We start from the raw sequence: 17981 nt of genomic DNA on the forward strand, positions 1-17981 counted from the left end.
GATGGCGAACTCTGCGTCACAGCGATGGCGAGCTCTGCGTTCGTTCGAAGATGGCGTCGATGGCGAGCTTTGCGTTTTGGGGGGGGGTCCGAACTCTGCGTTCGTGCGAAGCTGGCGTCGAAGTGAACTCTGCGTTCGCACGAGTTTGGCGTCGAAGCTATCGCTGGCGACAGGCTGTCGCCAGCTCCTCCTCCTCCTCCGCCCTTAAAAGGAAACCCAACGGCGCTGATTCTCCCCCCCTCTCCTCCGATTTCTCCTTCTCCGGCGGCGGCGATCTGCCCTAAAACGCAGCAGCGTTTTCCCCAAATCGCAGTGGCGATTTTCCCTCTTAATCTCAGCTTCCAACAGTGGTTGTTAAAGGGGATTTGTAAGAGAGAGAGATTAAATAAGAAAGAGGGGTTTTATTGTGAGAGAAATTGAAAGGGTTCATACCCTTTGATTATTAACACTGTAGCTACAGTGTTCAATCTGAGAAATCTCAGTTTAGAGATTTGCTCTTGATTTGTAATTTCTTGTTAGATTAAATAAGAAATTATCTGTGTGGCTCCCGAGGACGTAGGCAGTTGCCGAACCTCGTCTATAGGTGGAGGACAGTCAAGTAATCAACCTCGTAGCTTTTGTAATAGTTTATCATTATACCATCGGTGTGAAAGTAGATATACATAAGAAGAAATGTCACATCATCATGTGGAGCCATATCTCAAAATTTCAGATTACTTAGTAGCTTTTACTGGTTTAATCGATGTTAACTGCGGAGATCAGAAAGTTTTATTTCCACTGCTCTTTCCTATGTCTATTTATGTTAGAAATATTCTCCTGATTTCTTTAACCTATTTGTGTATTTACATTATTCATCTTGTGTTACAGTTGTCTAACTATGAACATTACTTATTTTTTTGTATACTGTACAGATGAATGCCTGTAAAGAAATCAGGAGAATAATTTTTTAACATATAGAGGTTAAAGAAATTAGGAAAATATTTTTTAACATAAAGAGGTTAAAGAAATCAGGATTCAGGAGAACATTTAATTGTTTTTTTGTTGTCTAACTATGAACATTTAATGATTTTTTTTTTGTATACTGCACAGATAGAATGCCTGTAATCTTAAGAGACACTGGTTCAATTGATCTCTGGTTAAATGATTCCATGGCCAAACATGAAACAGTCCTTGGGCCTTGTGAAGATCTTGATCTAGTAAGTTTTCAGTCTTGCAAGTTTTAAGTTTGCTGAGTGAATCATGTCACTTATGTCTCTTGTTGAATGTCAAACTGCAAGTACACGAGTCCCTTTTTTTATGTCTACTTATTATATAATGAAGTTTTGCGAAAATCAACGTATCTAATGTAATCTCGTCATTATTGCTTTATTACCTAGAAAATTTCTTCTGGGTGTTTCCAATTTGTCAATCTTGAGGTTTTATAATAATAATTATTCGTAACTACCTATATTTGTGACTAGTATACTGTTGTTATTTCTTGATGTAAGGTTCCCCTTTTTACTACCAAAACTATTTGTATGTGTTTGAGCCATGTGTAACTTCTGATAAAGATGGTGGGATGCATCAGTCCTGCTGATGATATGATACTAATGATATGCTATAGGTGCACTTCAGTTCAATGCCATGCCAAAAACACACTTTTACCTACAAGAAAACACACTGATTTAGTGATATTTATTGAAGGAAGACAATTTGAAAGACGTTCATCAGTGAAGTGTTGGAAGAAGAGTACAAACTAAGAGGATTCATACCATTTACCTTTTAAGCAATCCACGGCCAGCTTACTTGGATACAGCTGAAAGCTACCGGTGAAAAACCGTTATCAACGTTCTTCACAAAGAAATCTGAAGTTAAATGCGAACCAGAGCCTGAATTACTGAAATCATCCAAACAAGAACATGATCCCTGCAATTTGAAGGAAGAACCAGGTTCAGATGATGTTGAGCAAAAAGTCACCGACGAGGAGGAGGATAACAAAAAGCCTGAAATTTCTTGTGTCAAAAGAGGATTGGAGGAAATGGAGAACCCTTCTCAACCGAAGCACGAGAATTTACAAAGCAACCAAACAAGTCCAGTGAAGAAAAAGGTGAAAAGCGTAAAGAATACAGATGATAAGCAATCATCTCTGCTTTCTTATTTTGGGAGAAGTTAGGGCAGTCTCTTATAGTAGCTCGTTTTGCGCATGTAATTATATGTGATGCTTTGCATTTTCCATTAAAACACACTTCGCCTTTTGTTTTGGAGAATACCAAACATGTTAAGTGGATCTCTGTTTCAGTCAAAAAATGAGGTGAACTTTTCTTTTCTTCTTGTCAGTTATATTTGCTGGCAATGGACCAAAGACATAAGATTTCCCCAATGATCTGATAATTAATGGGCACAGGGTAAGTAGCAATAGCGGGCACAAGGCTATCCTGACTAGCGTCTCAACAAGTTTGGTGGGTTCTAATGATGACTCGAGGGCATTTTAGAAATAACAATAGTAGTAAACCCTTTGTCTCTGTTGCACATAATCACAATATGCTATAAACAAGTCCTAGCAAAAACATTTCCCATTATTATGATTACAAACCAAATACAAACAGCTCAACAAAGATAGTTCTGACAATTCATACACAACTCTGATTCAACACCACATGCAAAGTAGGGCTCAACAATCTTAGCGCTGCCTTACTACTAACTAACAGGACGCAAGGTTTGATATAGAAAACTAGAAGGCAATACTTTCTATTCACTTTTCCATGAAGAAAGAGGTGGGGTCTCTGAATCCTTCCAAGTCTGCATCATCGCAGGATACCTATCGCCTTTAACAGCATCAGCAGAAGCAAAAGATTCGAGCTGTACCATTTCTTCCTTTGTCAGCTTAACAGAGAGTGCTCCTATGTTTTGTTTCAAGTTCTCGATCTTAGTAGTTCCAGGTATAGGGCAAACATCATTTCCTTGGTGGTGAACCCAGGCTAATGCTAGTTGAGAAGGGGTGCATCCTTTTCTTGAAGCCATCTCACTAACTCTTTCAAATAATGTAATATTCTGCTCCAAATTCCCTGGCTGTAACCTCGGCAAGTACTGGCAAATAAAAGTCCATTATTAGTTTTGGGAACAGTTAGAATTATACGGTCTATGTATTCATTGAGATATCGACTAAATACGTAGACCCTGTATTCTTCCATATTATGAGAAATAAGACGGTCACTTTTATCAGAGCCATGATCTCAAGACCCCAAGCTTAGCGGATGCATCTATGCCTCTTTAAAAAAACCACAACAATTGTTCCAACTGTTTAAGAATTTCAAATTTACCGCCTTCAATAGGAATAGTTTGTGTGTCACATTGTAAGGTCGTGTATGAGAAACTAGGAGCATCATTCCCATGATATCTCCCGTTTTCCTCGATTATATATAGTAAGTTTTTTTGTGTGGCAGAATGACAAATGTGAAATGAGCCTAGAAATGTACTTTAAAAGGAACTTAAACAGTTATAGATGCATTTTTATAAAGAATTGCTGGTGAATTTAATCTATGCATTAGTATTTGACAGAAGTTACCCATCAAGTCACAAATGAGTGCATCAGTTTGTATCAACCTTGGTAAGCCCATAGTAAGCTGGCCAAGCAAGCACGAAGGGGGAGGCGACACTCCTCAAAGTGATCACCTCAAACATGCCGGTCAAGTTACTTGGCTTTCTAATTAGGTTGTAAAAGAACATGGCTAAGTTGATACACGACTAATCAGAAGCCCATGGTTCAGTTGACAGCAATTAGCAGTTCGAAAGACGTGATTCTAGTAAAGTTATATCTGGTTCTTTTGATTTCACTATCAAGAGCACATCTTACTGCATGAGACCCGAGTAGTTAAAATAGTTCATAAGCTTTTTGGAATACACATACCTTTCTGAAATCCCCGTCTGGTAGATTTTCGACCAACTTAGGTCCAGAAGATAGGAAGCCCCTCCCCAAAGGACTGTATGCCACAATTCCTATTCCGAGCTCTCTGAAAAATACGTAAATGGTGAAAACTCATGCGATTGGTTTCCTAAATGAATATAAATGATTAAATTTGCAGGAGAGACGAGAGCTCTTAATTACCTACAAGTTGGGATTATGTCGTCTTCCACGTCCCTTGACCATAGCGACCATTCGAGCTGGACAGCAGTTATAGGGTGAACAGCATGTGCCCTCCTGATTGTTGACGGCGAGGCCTCAGATAATCCTACGTATTTTATTTTCCCCTCTTCAACCAGTTTCTTAAGTTCTCCCATCTGATAATGTAAAAAATAACATGAGAACACTATAGTATAAAGAACATAAATCTATCTTCTATACATGTAACAAGAAACCTTCAGATTTGGGCAGTAATCAATCTGTCAGATGTGGATTACATTTATCAACGACAGGCTTAGAGGAAACAAAGAAAGGAGAGATGTAGAAAGAAAAGGTCTAAGACGATACTCTTCTAAAAAGAGCACATTATAGCAATTTTCTTCTAACCAATTTAATTTGTTACCACTAAATAGGGAGGTAATTATGAATTAGATTGCTGTTATGATTTTCAAACTGGTCCCTCTACTAAGTTCTAAATTATGGGAAGTCATGTGTATAATTTTTGGGATGTGATTGGAATATTTTCAAAGGGTGACTAACATAAGTGTAGAACACCAAAAAAGAGCTTTTCTTAAATAATAGTAATAGATTTCTATTGTTAGTGTATAAAACTATAATCCTCAATCATCACCGCTGCTTCGGATATTTGGCGTGAGGATAGGATCCTTTTAGATGGTATTAGAGCTACTCAGGTTCAATTTCGGCTTTCATATGGACATAAATAAATAAAAAAACAAATTGATATTGCCACATGAGTCCAGATTTCGGCCAATAAAAATGGCTCTCACCCCGAGGGAGCGTGTTAAGAGTATAAAGCTCTAACTCTCGACACGCTTACCACAACATTAGAGTTTTGGTGCAATAGGGACATTTGACATCAATATGTAAAACCTGAATCTAAGAGGCTATTTGGTTGGCTGAGAAACTAAGAAAAGAAAATCCAAACACCTGACACACCCATGTGAAGATGTTTGATTTACTTTTCTTATGTTTGGTTGAGAGAGGAAAAAAAGGAGATGTTGCGCATGTGAGACTCACCCATTAGTAAGATAATAATGTCATGGGTCTCAAATTTAAGGAAATCCATTCTCCCAAAAAGTCGTGAAATGAGCTTGAAATCATGAAAATTGGTCCCACAACCTATTTCACATGAGTAATCTCCCAAACTTAGGTTTCTAGGAAATGAACCAAACGGACCCTAAGGGCCTGTTTGTTTGCCTAATAAAAATGAGAAAACCCTCCGCCACGTCACATTTCAAAAAATCCCCCCCCCCCTCACCACATAGGATTTTGGTTTCAACCGATTTTCAAATCACACGTTTGTTTCGTTTTGTGATTTAAAAAAATGAGGGTGCCACGTAGGATATCACATCAGCTTTTTGAGAAAATCGTTTTCAGCCCAAAAACCTATGAAAACACTTGAAAATGTCACTTCATTGAATTTTTAATTACTAGAAACACCGTTGAAACGGTGGCGGTGAATAAAACAGACGGTTACTATTGCGGCTCATTTCCATTTCCTGTTTTTTTATGCACAAGAAATGGAAATCGGTGATTAAAACAGATTATTTAAATGCTGAAAACAGCGGTTGGATTTGTTTCTTACGCGACGTGATGGTGACGTGGCGTTCATTTCTTTACGAAACGAACGAAAAAAGAAATCTAGGAAATGTGTCTTGAAATCATGTGAAATGTAAGTTTTCTATTTTCCTTTTTTTTTTTGGGGGAAAACAACCAAACAGAGGAAAAAACTAGACCAGCGAAAGCAAAGAAAAAGTAGTGACCAAACAAAAGGGAAACTCACAGTGATCTCGGTGGGGACTCGGGTGTCGACGCGATGCTGGTAGTAGAGATCAATGCAGCCGACGCCCAGCCTCTTCAAGCTCGCCTCGCAAGAAGCCCTCACGTACGCACCACTCTCGTGCCCCCCTCCGTCTTTATCCCGAATTTGGTCGCCAGCTCCACCCTCTCCCTCACTCCCCCATTCAAAGCCTTGATTAAACGCCACCGATTCAAGTTAAATTGGATTAAACTGATGTATTTATCGTTTAGTTCACGAAAATACCAAGATCTCGAAAGGAACCGATGGAACTTCTTTTTTCTTTTAAAAAAAAAAAGTAGATTTATAAAACCTTTCCGAGGAGGAGTTCGTTGGTGAAGGGGCCGTAGAAGTCGGAGGTGTCGAGGAACGTGACGCCGGAGTCGACGGCGAAGCGGATCAGGTCGATCATGTCGGGCTCGGGCTTCGGGGGCCCGTAGAAGGCGGACATGCCCATGCACCCGAGGCCCTGGGCCGAGACCTCCAGCCCCTGGGAGCCCAGCCTGATCCGGGGAACCGATGCTGATGACGTCATCGCTGGTGTTGTGGCGCTGGCGCTGTTGGGCGGTGGGTGGGTGGGTCGGTGATGGGGAGCTCCTTGCTCGGTGGAGCGGGTCACGGTCTATATATAGGACATCGGGGAGGAGGGCGGGCCCCACCGTTTTGACAAAGCGAGCCTAATCCTGCTCTTCGCTGATGGAAGGGCTTCCGTCATCTATGGTGGGGAGGGGTGGGGGTTAAATAAATTGATTTCTTTTCCCTTCTTGGTTAGTGATGAGGAGCTCCTTGCTCGGCGGAGCAGGCCACGGTCCGTATATAGCGACATTCGGGTTTGCTTACGGAAGGGCTTCCGTCACCTATGGAAAACAAAAATAAATTGATCCCCCACCTCCTTAAAAAAGAATATTTTTACGCCGCCCAAGATCTGATCACCTCTGTTATTTACACAGAAAAAACAAGGAGATGGTTACAGAGTGAAAGATGGGTTGATGCTTAAAGAGATGGGTTAGGACACAAATCTTATTTTGAATTGAAGTTAGTTTCTTGGAAAAATATATCAACCCCTCCCAAGTTTAAAAAAGGGGACAAATTTTCAAAACAGTCCTTTTTGGACTTTTATTTTTTTTAAAAAAAGACCAATTTTAAATTTATTTTCAAAAACCGACCTGGTTTCAGTCCTGACGTCAGGTCAGTTTTTTAAAAAAAAAATTCTGAAACTTCACGAGAGTTGAACTCCCGTAAAATTTAGTAGATTTTTAAACTTCACGGGAGTTCAACTCCCGTAAAATTTAATTTCTTAAAACAAACTTCATGGGGGTTCAACCCGTGAATTCTGTTTTACTCTTTACACAATCTCTTTCCCATGACCAATGAAGTTAGTGCCCAATTGAAATTCTACATTTCAAACCTTTTAAGATCGGATCTTAAATGTTTTTCTTGGTTTAAAATTAACATTCTAGACTTTCTATCTCAAATGATTTGAATTCTAAGAATACATGATGCATCTCCCATGTCTTTCATCTCAAACTTTTCGCTGAGATCTACCTTATTTTTGTACAATATTTCCATGTTATTTCCGACAAGTAATATACCATCCATATATAAGGGTAATATAGTAAACTTGCTCTAAATTTTCAAGATTTATACACAATTATCTAATTTATTTTGAACAAAATCAAGTTTGGCGATTGCATCATATAACCTGAGATACCATTGTCAAGAAGATTGTTTTAAACCATACAGAGATTTTTTTTTTTTAACTTGTAAACTTTATATTCATGTCCTTTCACCTAAAAACCTTCCAGTTGTTGCATATATATCACTTCCTTCAACCCTCTGTTAAGGAATGCTATTTTAATATCCATTTGGAATAACTCTAAATCAAGACATGCAAGGATAGCCAAAATAATTCTGATGGATGTAAATTTTGCTGCAGGATAATATGTCTCATGTAAGCCTATTCCTGCATTATGGTTATAACATTTGGCAACTAACCGTGCTTTGAATTTATCAATAGATTCATCAACACGATATTTCCTTTTAAGCACTCACTACATTCTATAGTTTTTATATTTTTCTGGTAGATCACATAACTCCCAAACCTTATTCTTTTCTATGGAATCAAGATCTTCTCTCATGGATTCTAGCCATAAAGTTGATTCATGCAATTTCATCGCATCAGAGAAGATTAAGACATCTTGTCCTTTTATATTTGTATCTACTGAGAAACAAGATGACTCATATGAGTACATATAGTAATCATCCATTCATGAAGGTTGTATTTTTGGTCTTTTGTTGCCTACAAATGGTTGATGGGGTACATTATTTTTCATAGATATTTTACCATTTTTAAGGTTATATTTATTCACAATATCTGAATCATTAGTGGGAACAATACTGTAATAATCATCATCAATTATAGCTAGAGCCCCTGCTTCCTCTTGAGCTTGTTCCTCTTCCTCTAGATTCTCTCAAAATGTAGCAATTCTGCTTTCAATAAGCCCTTTTTTTATTATAGAACTTATACCCTTTTGATTTTTATGAGTACCCTATGAATCTACACTAAACTGTTTTAGAGTCCAACTTATTTCTAAGTTCGTATGGAATGAGAACACGGGCTATAGATCCACACTTCCTAAGATGACTCATATTAGATTTCCTCCTATTTTATAACTCATAAGGTGTAGATACAGTTGACTTGATATGAATTCTATTCAAAACGTAGTTTGCAGTTAACAATACTGCTCCCNCACTCCCCCCCCCCCCCCAAAAAAAAAAAAAATTTCAATAGAGAGAGTAGAATGAGACAACATGTATCTAACTACATTTTGTTGTTCTTTCTTTCAGCAACACAATTATGTTCTGGTGTATACGACATTGTTGTTTACCTTTTTAAATTTATGTTGAATACAATTGTTATGGTGTTTTCAATCACCTAAGTGCAACACTTTGCAAGCAAAAGATGGGTGTACTTCTACATGCAAATACCACAATCAAGTTGGCGGCCATAGACCAGCAAGGATCCCGACTTGGCCGACTCGCCGAGTCGACATCTTCATAAGTCTATTCGAAAGACGATACTTGTCGATCCTCTTGTCGAAGACGACTCGCAAGGAGCCCACTCGATCAGTTACTCGACGCCTTGCGAGGTCGACTCGAAAGGCCTTACTTCTCGGCAAAGCCAAAAGATGACTTCAGCCTCGAGCCTCTCCTAGTGACAACACGTCATTATCATATTTAATACATGGCAGGAGCATCATGCCTCTAGCCCCGATAGTCTTCATGACTCATCGGACCACGTAGGCACCGCCATGCCTCCAATCGCTTCTCATTTAATGCTAAAGTGATCTCTCCCTCAGTCGTCAGCCGACACCTGTAAAGCAAGAGCTGAAGCATCCGCCAGTCCATACTTCTTCACTGTCATCCTGTGTTCAACCATAATGACGGTTCTATCCGTATACCATCGATATAAATAAATGTACTATTCTAACATAAAAGAGGGTTCAAAGGTTCTAAATCTAAGCTACTTTAAACCATATCTGGTAATTATACCGCACACAAGAACTCACACAGCTCTTCACTTTCCCCTTTCAAGCTTACCAGTTGACTTGATCGTTGGAGGAACCACAGGGGAACCAGTCCCCTTCCTCTCATGAGTTTCTACTTGTGCAGGCTTTAACCACTCAACTCAGAACTAGATATTCGGGGAAGGAAGCGGACCCTCATTAACTTCACCCTCATCCAACCACAGATTTAATTGACTATATGATCACTTAACATTAACAATTTGGCGCCCACCATGAGCATCTTTCTTTTTTGAGAAAACATGTCTGGTCCTGAGCATGGGTCTAATCAGTTTCACCCTGTAGAACCACACCAAAGCTATGTTACTCGAGCTCGGCTTGAAGAAACGGCTAAGAAGATTTCTCAATCTCTCCAAGAGCAATGCACTGCCTTCACCAGCGAACTTCTCAGCCGGCTTCCGCAGCCGCAGCAAGCTGCTTCAACTCTTCCCCCACCTTCTGGAGACCAACGTTCAGAGACTCACTCTACTTTCGAAGCACAGCAAATAGTCCCGTCTCGGACTCCTTATGCTGCTGCAAAACAGTTGGGGGATTGCGTTGAGTATGCGACCCTACCACCTCGTTGGTCGACTCGCCCCGGAGAGTCTCGCTGACGTCTTCTCTCATGAAGAAATCACTAGCGAGAGTCCTGACATTGGTCACCTTGGGGACCGTACTAGGGGAGTGGTCTCTAAGACTCTCCTCCATCACTGTGCCTCTCCAACCCCCTCGGCTACCATAGGGGTCTCTGGCTACGATCAGGTGTACAGACTAGTTGCAGAAGCCATCCGGGGAATACCCCTCTTTCAGATGACCTCATGAATGCCCCATGTGAGAAGTTCAAGATGCCTCACGTGGGGAAGTATAAGGGCGAGGGAGATCCCTCTGAGCATGTTCAAAACTACTATGACTTAATGAGCATGATCCAAGCATCGGAAGCAGTCATCTGTCGATGCTTCCCCATCGCCCTTTAGGGGAGTGCCAAGCTCTGGTAGAATGCTCTTGAGAAGAAGTCCATCGGTAGCTTACAACAACTCAGCTGGAAGTTCATCCATCACCTCTTGGCTGACACCAAGTAGAAGTTGCCCCCTCATATGCTGATCAAGATGAGGCAGGGGCCCGGAGAGAGCCTGCAATAGGTAAACCATCCTTTGATGGGCCTATATGTAGTAAAGAGGTGAGCTTTTCACTCAGTTCTGGTTTAAAACTATTTGTATGTGTTTCAGCCATGTGTAACTTATGATAAAGATGGTGGTATGCATCAGTCCTGCTGATGATATGATACTAATGAGATGCTATAGGTGCACTTCAGTTCAATGCCATGCCAAAAACACACTTATACCTACAAGAAAACACACTGATTTAGTGATGTTCATCGAAGGAAAGACAATTTGAAAGACGTTCATCAGTGAAGTGTTGGAAGAAGAGTACAAACTAAGAGGATTCATACCATTTACCTTTTAAGCAATCCACGGCCAACTTACTTGTCTGCTTTATGAACTGTAGATACAACTGATAGCTTCCGGTGAAAAACCGTTACCAACGTTCTTCACAAAGAAATCTGAAGTTAAATGTGAACCAGAGCCTGAATTACTGAAATCATCCAAACAAGAACAAAAAGCCTAGTGAAGAACCAGGTTCAGATGATGTTGAGCAAAAAGTCATCGACGAGGAGGAGGATAGCAAAAAGCCTGAAATTTCTTGTTGTTAGCCCTTATGTTTTGATGATGTTCTTACAACCACCATTATTGGTACTAATGGCTTATTGAGTGAAATTGTAGTAAATCTATTTGTCAAGCTCGTTAGTGCCATCAATGGAGGATGGATGGAATATATGCTACAAGATAATATCCAAAGGAGGAGGAGGCCAAGAGATGAAGCAACGTTAATTCAAGAACGAAAAACTCGAATAAAAGCTTCATCCGATTCAAGCTAATCAAAGCTCAAGTATTGCTTTAAATATGAGGATATTAGCTTTCTTTTATGTTTCTCTCTAGTGCTAGAATGTAGGCAAAGAGTCACTATGTTTACATGAAGCTATTGGGATTTACACACATGTTTTCTTTCTTAAACTTTTAAGCCGTTTTCACAAAACCTTATTTTTCACAAATACGAGAACCTATCTGCAAAATTCTTTCTTCAAACAGTTTGTTTTTAGTATCAAAAACATTTTACAAAGTTTCAGATTTTTCAGAGGTCAAATAAATATTCTACAAATATTTTAACTTGGTCAAAAACATGTTTTCCAGCATATGTCAGAAAGCGGTCGACCGGATCGGTCGACCGCACATATCATCTTTTCTTACTGGTTTCCAGAGAGGTTGTCGGTCGACCGGGCCGGTCGACCGAATTCTCGATTTTTTATCGGTCGACCGATCCGGTCGACCGACAGTGTTTCTGCTGGTTTTCTTATTTTTCTGAAGCAGCTCACGGTCGACCGAAATTTTCGGTCGGTCGACCGACGTGATTTTCGGTCGATCGAACGATATTTCGGCCGACCGCTTTTTTCCCTTCAGTCAACACGAGATTTTTTAAAACGGTCATTTTTATTTTCGATTGTCGTGCTTTCACTCTTTTGTGCTTGGCTCAGTCTGAGCTAAGACTCTGTAAAGGGGATTATCTTCCTAAACAGGAAGATTGGGTTTGGTTTTTAAAATTGTTTTAATCTATTCTATAAAAACCCTACTGCTGCTTCTTCTTCCTTGAGCAAAACGTTTGAAAAACCAGAGAGAGTATTTTCTGTTTCTGCTGAGAAAATTTTCAAATCAGTCTTGCTTTCTTCTCTGTGGTTTTGTGTGAGCTCACCTCCCAGCTTCAGTAATTTGTTCTCTTTGCCATAGGGGCTTTGTAAGAGAGAGTTCTACATCTGTTATCTTGTGCTGTGTAGTTGAGATCTTGAGTAAGATCTACTGTGAGGGAGTGATCTGTTGAGATCAAACTGTGTAGTGAGAGAGATCGTGTGGGATCGCTGTGTAGACGAAGTTCCGGCTTCCAAACCGGCTGTGTAGTGGATTTCTCCTCGAGAGTGGGGAGCGGGGACGTAGGAAGCACGAGAATTTACAAAGCAACCAAACAAGTCCAGTGAAGAAAAAGGTGAAAAGCGTAAAGAATACAGATGATAAGCAATCATCTCTGCTTTCTTATTTTGGGAGAAGTTAGGGCAGTCTCTTATAGTAGCTCGTTTTGCGCATGTAATTATATGTGATGCTTTGCATTTTTCATTAAAACACATTTTGCCTTTTGTTTTGGAGAATACCAAACATGTTAAGTAGATCTCTGTTTCAGTCAAAATATGAGGTGAACTTATCTTTTCTTCTTGTTAGTTATATTTGCTGGCAATGGACCAAAGACATAAGATTTCTCCAATGATCTGATAATTAATGGGCACAGGGTAAGTAGCAATAGCGGGCACAAGGCTATCCTGACTAGCGTCTCAACAAGTTTGGTGGGTTCTAATGATGACTCGAGGGCATTTTAGAAATAACAATAGTAGTAAACCCTTTGTCTCTGTTGCACATAATCACAGTAGATAACAGCAACAACAAAATATATGCTATAAACAAGTCCTAGCAAAAACATTTCCCATTATTATGATTACAAACCAAATACAAACAGCTCAACAAAGATAGTTCTGACAATTCATACACAACTCTGATTCAACACCACATGCAAAGTAGGGCTCAACAATCTTAGTGCTGCCTTATTACTAACTAACAGGATGCAAGCTTTGATATAGAAAACTAGAAGGCAATACTTTCTATTCACTTTTCCATGAAGAAAGAGGTGGGGTCTCTGAATCCTTCCAAGTCTGAACCATTGCAGGATACCTATCGCCTTTAACAGCATCAGCAGAAGCAAAAGATTCGAGCTGTACCATTTCTTCCTTTGTCAGCTTAACAGAGAGTGCTCCTATGTTTTGTTTCAAGTTCTCGATCTTAGTAGTTCCAGGTATAGGGCAAACATAATTTCCTTGGTGGTGAACCCAGGCTAATGCTAGTTGAGAAGGGGTGCATCCTTTTCTTGAAGCCATCTCACTAACTCTTTCAAATAATGTAATATTCTGCTCCAAATTCCCTGGCTGTAATCTCGGCAAGTACTGGCAAATAAAAGTCCATTATTAGTTTTGGGAACAGTTAGAATTATACGGTCTATGTATTCATTGAGATATCGACTAAATACGTAGACCCTGTATTCTTCCATATTATGAGAAATAAGACGGTCACTTTTATCAGAGCCATGATCTCAAGACCCCAAGCTTAGCGGATGCATCTATGCCTCTTTAAAAAAACCACAACAATTGTTCCAACTGTTTAAGAATTTCAAATTTACCGCCTTCAATAGGAATAGTTTGTTTGTCACATAGTAAGGTCATGTATGAGAAACTAGGAGTGTCATTCCCATGATATCTCCCGTTTTCCTCGATTATATATAGTAAGTTTTTTTGTGTGGCAGAATGACAAATGTGAAATGAGCCTAGAAATGTACTTTAAAAGGAACTTAAACAGTTATAGATGCATTTTTATAAAGAATTGCTGGTGAATTTAATCTATGCATTAGTATTTGACAGAAGTTACCCATCAAGTCACAAATGAGTGCATCAGTTTGTATCAACCTTGGTAAGCCCATAGTAAGCTGGCCAAGCAAGCACGAAGGGGGAGGCGACACTCCTCAAAGTGATCACCTCAAACATGCCGGTCAAGTTACTTGGCTTTCTAATTAGGTTGTAAAAGAACATGGCTAAGTTGATACACGACTAATCAGAAGTCCGTGGTTCAGTTGACAGCAATTAGCAGCTCGAAAGACATCGATTCTAGTAAAGTTATATCTGGTTCTTTTGATTTCACTATCAAGAGCACATCTTACTGCATGAGACCCGAGTAGTTAAAATAGTTCATAAGCTTTTTGGAATACACATACCTTTCTGAAATCCCCGTCTGCTAGATTTTCGACCAACTTAGGTCCAGAAGATAGGAAGCCCCTCCCCAAAGGACTGTATGCCACAATTCCTATTCCGAGCTCTCTGAAAATTACATAAATGGTGAAAACTCATGCGATTGATTTCTTAAATGAATATAAATGATTAAATTTGTCAGAGAGATGAGAGCTCTTAATTACCTACAAGTTGGGATTATGTCGTCTTCCACGTCCCTTGACCATAGCGACCATTCGAGCTGGACAGCAGTTATAGGGTGAACAGCATGTGCCCTCCTGATTGTTGATGCCGAGGCCTCAGATAATCCTACGTATTTTATTTTGCCCTCTTCAACCAGTTTCTTAAGTTCTCCCATCTGATAATGTAAAAAATAACATGAGAATACTATAGTATAAAGAACATAAATCTATCTTCTATACATGTAACAAGAAACCTTCAGATTTCGATAGTAATCAATTTGTCAGATGTGGATTACATTTATCAACGACAGACTTAAGGAAACACGGGAAGGGGAAATGTAGAAAGAAAAGGTTTAAGACAATACTCTTCTAAAAAGAGCACATTATAGCAATTTTTCTTCTAACCGATTTAATTTGTTACCACTAAATAGGGAGGTAATTATGAATTAGATTGCTGTAATGGTTTTCAAACTGGTCTCTCTACCAAGTTCTAAATCATGGGAAGTCATGTGTATAATTTTTGGGATATGATTGGAATATTTTCAAAGGGTGACTAACATAAGGGTAGAACACCAAAAAAGAGCTTTCCTTAAATAATAGTAATAGATTTCTATTGTTAGCGTATAAAACTATAACCCTCAATCATCACCGCTACTTTGGATATTTGGCGTAAGGATAGGATCCTTTTAGATGGTATCAGAGCTCCTCGGGTTCAATTTCGGCCCGTCACCAATTTAATATGGACATTAAATAAAATTAAAAAAAACAAATTGATATTGCCACATGAGTCGAGATAATTCGACCAATAAAAATGGCTCTCACCCGAGGGAGCGTGTTAAAGGATATAAAACTCTCGACGCGCTTACCACAACTTCAGAGTTTCAGCAGGGACATTTGACAGCAATATGCAAGTACCGAATGTAAGAGGATAAAGAGCACTGCTACAGGGATCCAAAATATGGGACCAAGGGATGAGACAGGTGACGTGTCCCTCCCCTATTAGATAATGAGGGTGCATGACCAACTCATTATCCAATAGGGGAGGGACACATCACATGTCCCACTCCTTGGTCCCATATTTTGGGTCCTTGGGCATTAATCGAGGATAAAACTAGACTAAGAGGAGGAGCAACCAAACAAATGGGAAACTCACGGTGATCTCGATGGGGACTCGGGTGTCGACGCGATGCTGGTAGTAGAGATCAATGCAGTCGACGTCCAGCCTCTTCAAGCTCGCCTCGCAAGAAGCCCTCACGTACGCGGGATCTCCTCGCACCTCCGTCGCGCCCCCCTCCATCGCGTACCCCTCCATTTTTACCCCGAACTTGGTCGCCAGCTCCACCCTCCCCCTCACTCCCCCCTTCAAAGCCTTGATTAAACACCACCGATTCAAATTAAACTGGTAAGGCTCAATTAAATTGAACTAAATCGATACATTTATACAGTCCAGTTCACGAAAATATCGAGATCTCGAAAAGAACCGATGGAGCTTCTTTTTTCTTTTAAAAAAATTGATTTATAAACCTTTCGTGATGGAGGAGTTCGTTCCTCACTACCATCTTTAGGTGAAGGGCCGGGTAACGTCCGGAGGGATGTCCGAGGACGTGACGCGGAGTACGACGGGCGAAGCGGATCAGTCGATCATGTCTCCGGAGCTCTGGGCTTCGGTTTGGGCCCGTAGAAGGCGACATGCCATGCACCCGAGCCGTCTGGGCCGAGACCTCCAGCCTCCTGGGAGCCCAGCCTGATCCGGGAACCGATGCTGTGATGACGTCATCTGCGCTGGTGTTGTGCGCGCTGGCCGCTGTTGGCGTGTCGGGGCGGTCCGGTGTGGGGGAGCTCTTGCGGTGGAGCGGGTCACGGTCTATATATAGTGAATCGGGGGAGGAGGGCGGTCCCACCGTTTGACAAAGTCGAGTCCTAATTCCTGCTCTTCGCTGATGAGGAAGGGCTTCCGTCAATCATAATGGTGGGAGGGTGGCGGGTGGTTAAATAATTTGGATTTCTTATTCCCTTCTTAGGAAAAAGGGGGAAATGCGTCCATGCCCTAAAAGTTGGGAACTTCGTGTGACTACCCTCTATCATACTTGTCCACTGTGTATAACCCCAAAAATATGATCTCTTAATGTTTGTTAAGCCCCAGTGCTTGCCGCTCTCCCACGTCAGCTTTATCACCAAAAAGCCCAGAATGTATTTTGGAAAAAAACCGAAACTGCCAATGTCTCTTCTCTTCCCCAGACGAGAGCCCTAGCCCGAACAACAGAAGTCACTTCTCATTAATGCGCATCGCCTTATGATTGAAAAAAATGGAGGAAAATTTTTCCCCCTTCTTTTACTCCATCATGAGCCCAATAAAACTATTTAGTTCTCATACTCCTCCTCAGCCAAAATTCTCTCATTACTCTCTTCACTACTCTCTATAGTGCCCTTCCCAAAATGGCTGCGAAAAGTGACGCCTCATCTGCATTGTCTCTTTCGCTGGCCTATTAAAAGCGTTTCTTGAAGATTATTCTTTCAACCACCATCTTGGACTCAAGTTTGATGTACAGAGATGTTAGATCTGTGCCATATGAATCATTAATTTTAATACGAAGATGAACGATTGGAAGCGTAAAAATTTCCATTGCAGAAACGGATGGTGATCTTGACGTCTATGGTGGAGCATCTGCCACAATCTCTGGACTGAAAGAGTTCACATTCAAGTTTTAAAGAAGGAGATGATTCTGTCGAATAAACAAGAAACGAGCAAGTCCGACAAGAATGTAAGTTACTGTAACAATCAATTTAACTTTAGTTCTAATCGTCTTCTTGTATAGGTCCTATTCTTAGGTTTAGATGGACTTCAGTTCTAATCGTCTTTCTTGTTAGCGTCTATTTCTAGGTTTAGATATGGACTTCAGTTCTAATTCGATCGATATGTTAGCTTGTAATCTTTGGGTTCTTTTAGTTCTAATTCGATCGTATCTTATGTTAGTTGTAATCTCGTCTTCTGTTAGTTCTGTTAGTTGTAATATGCCTAATCCCGAACAACAGTTCTAATTCGATCGCATCTTATCGTTAAGCGGTTCTTTGTTATGCCCCATACTAGACTTCTAATGGTTTCTTTGTCAGTTCTAATCACTATTTTGTTAGTTCTACTAGATTTATTGGTAGTTCTACTCCAGTTCCATATGCTGCAAGTGCTGCAAAGGTTGTTAGTTCTGATCTATGTCTTATTAGTCCTAATGGTTATATTGTTAGTCCTAATGGTTATATTGTTAGTTCTAATCTATGTCTTGTTAGTCCTAATGGCTATATTGTTAGTTCTAATAGCTATAATGTCAGTTCTAATCAATGCACTGTTAGCTCTAATGGTTATATTGTTAGTTCTAATTGATTCTAACTGCAA

General features: G+C 40.2%; 1 protein-coding gene, 1 long non-coding RNA gene and 1 pseudogene across 2 annotated transcripts; 1 reads left to right on the top strand and 2 right to left on the bottom strand.

Moving 5' to 3' along the window:
- Window positions 1-1794: 1794 nt before the first annotated feature.
- On the top strand, window positions 1795-11164 carry LOC109828393. Its single transcript, XR_002243672.1, has 2 exons — window positions 1795-1928; window positions 11119-11164. It is a non-coding gene; the product is annotated as an uncharacterized LOC109828393 (long non-coding RNA).
- LOC109828391 lies at window positions 2520-6909 on the bottom strand (annotated as a pseudogene).
- Window positions 11165-13011: 1847 nt separating the features above from the next.
- LOC109828392 (probable aldo-keto reductase 2) lies at window positions 13012-15920 on the bottom strand. Its single transcript, XM_020395400.1, has 4 exons — window positions 15747-15920; window positions 14597-14769; window positions 14399-14501; window positions 13012-13577 (listed from the first exon to the last, which is right to left on the bottom strand). Exons 1-4 carry the CDS (start codon window positions 15903-15905, stop codon window positions 13239-13241), a joined length of 774 nt encoding a protein of 257 aa, XP_020250989.1. The 5' UTR covers window positions 15906-15920; the 3' UTR covers window positions 13012-13238.
- Window positions 15921-17981: the final 2061 nt, after the last annotated feature.

This window comes from Asparagus officinalis, unplaced genomic scaffold (genome assembly GCF_001876935.1).
Source record: "Asparagus officinalis unplaced genomic scaffold, Aspof.V1 AsparagusV1_Un1281, whole genome shotgun sequence".
NCBI lineage: Eukaryota > Viridiplantae > Streptophyta > Magnoliopsida > Asparagales > Asparagaceae > Asparagus > Asparagus officinalis.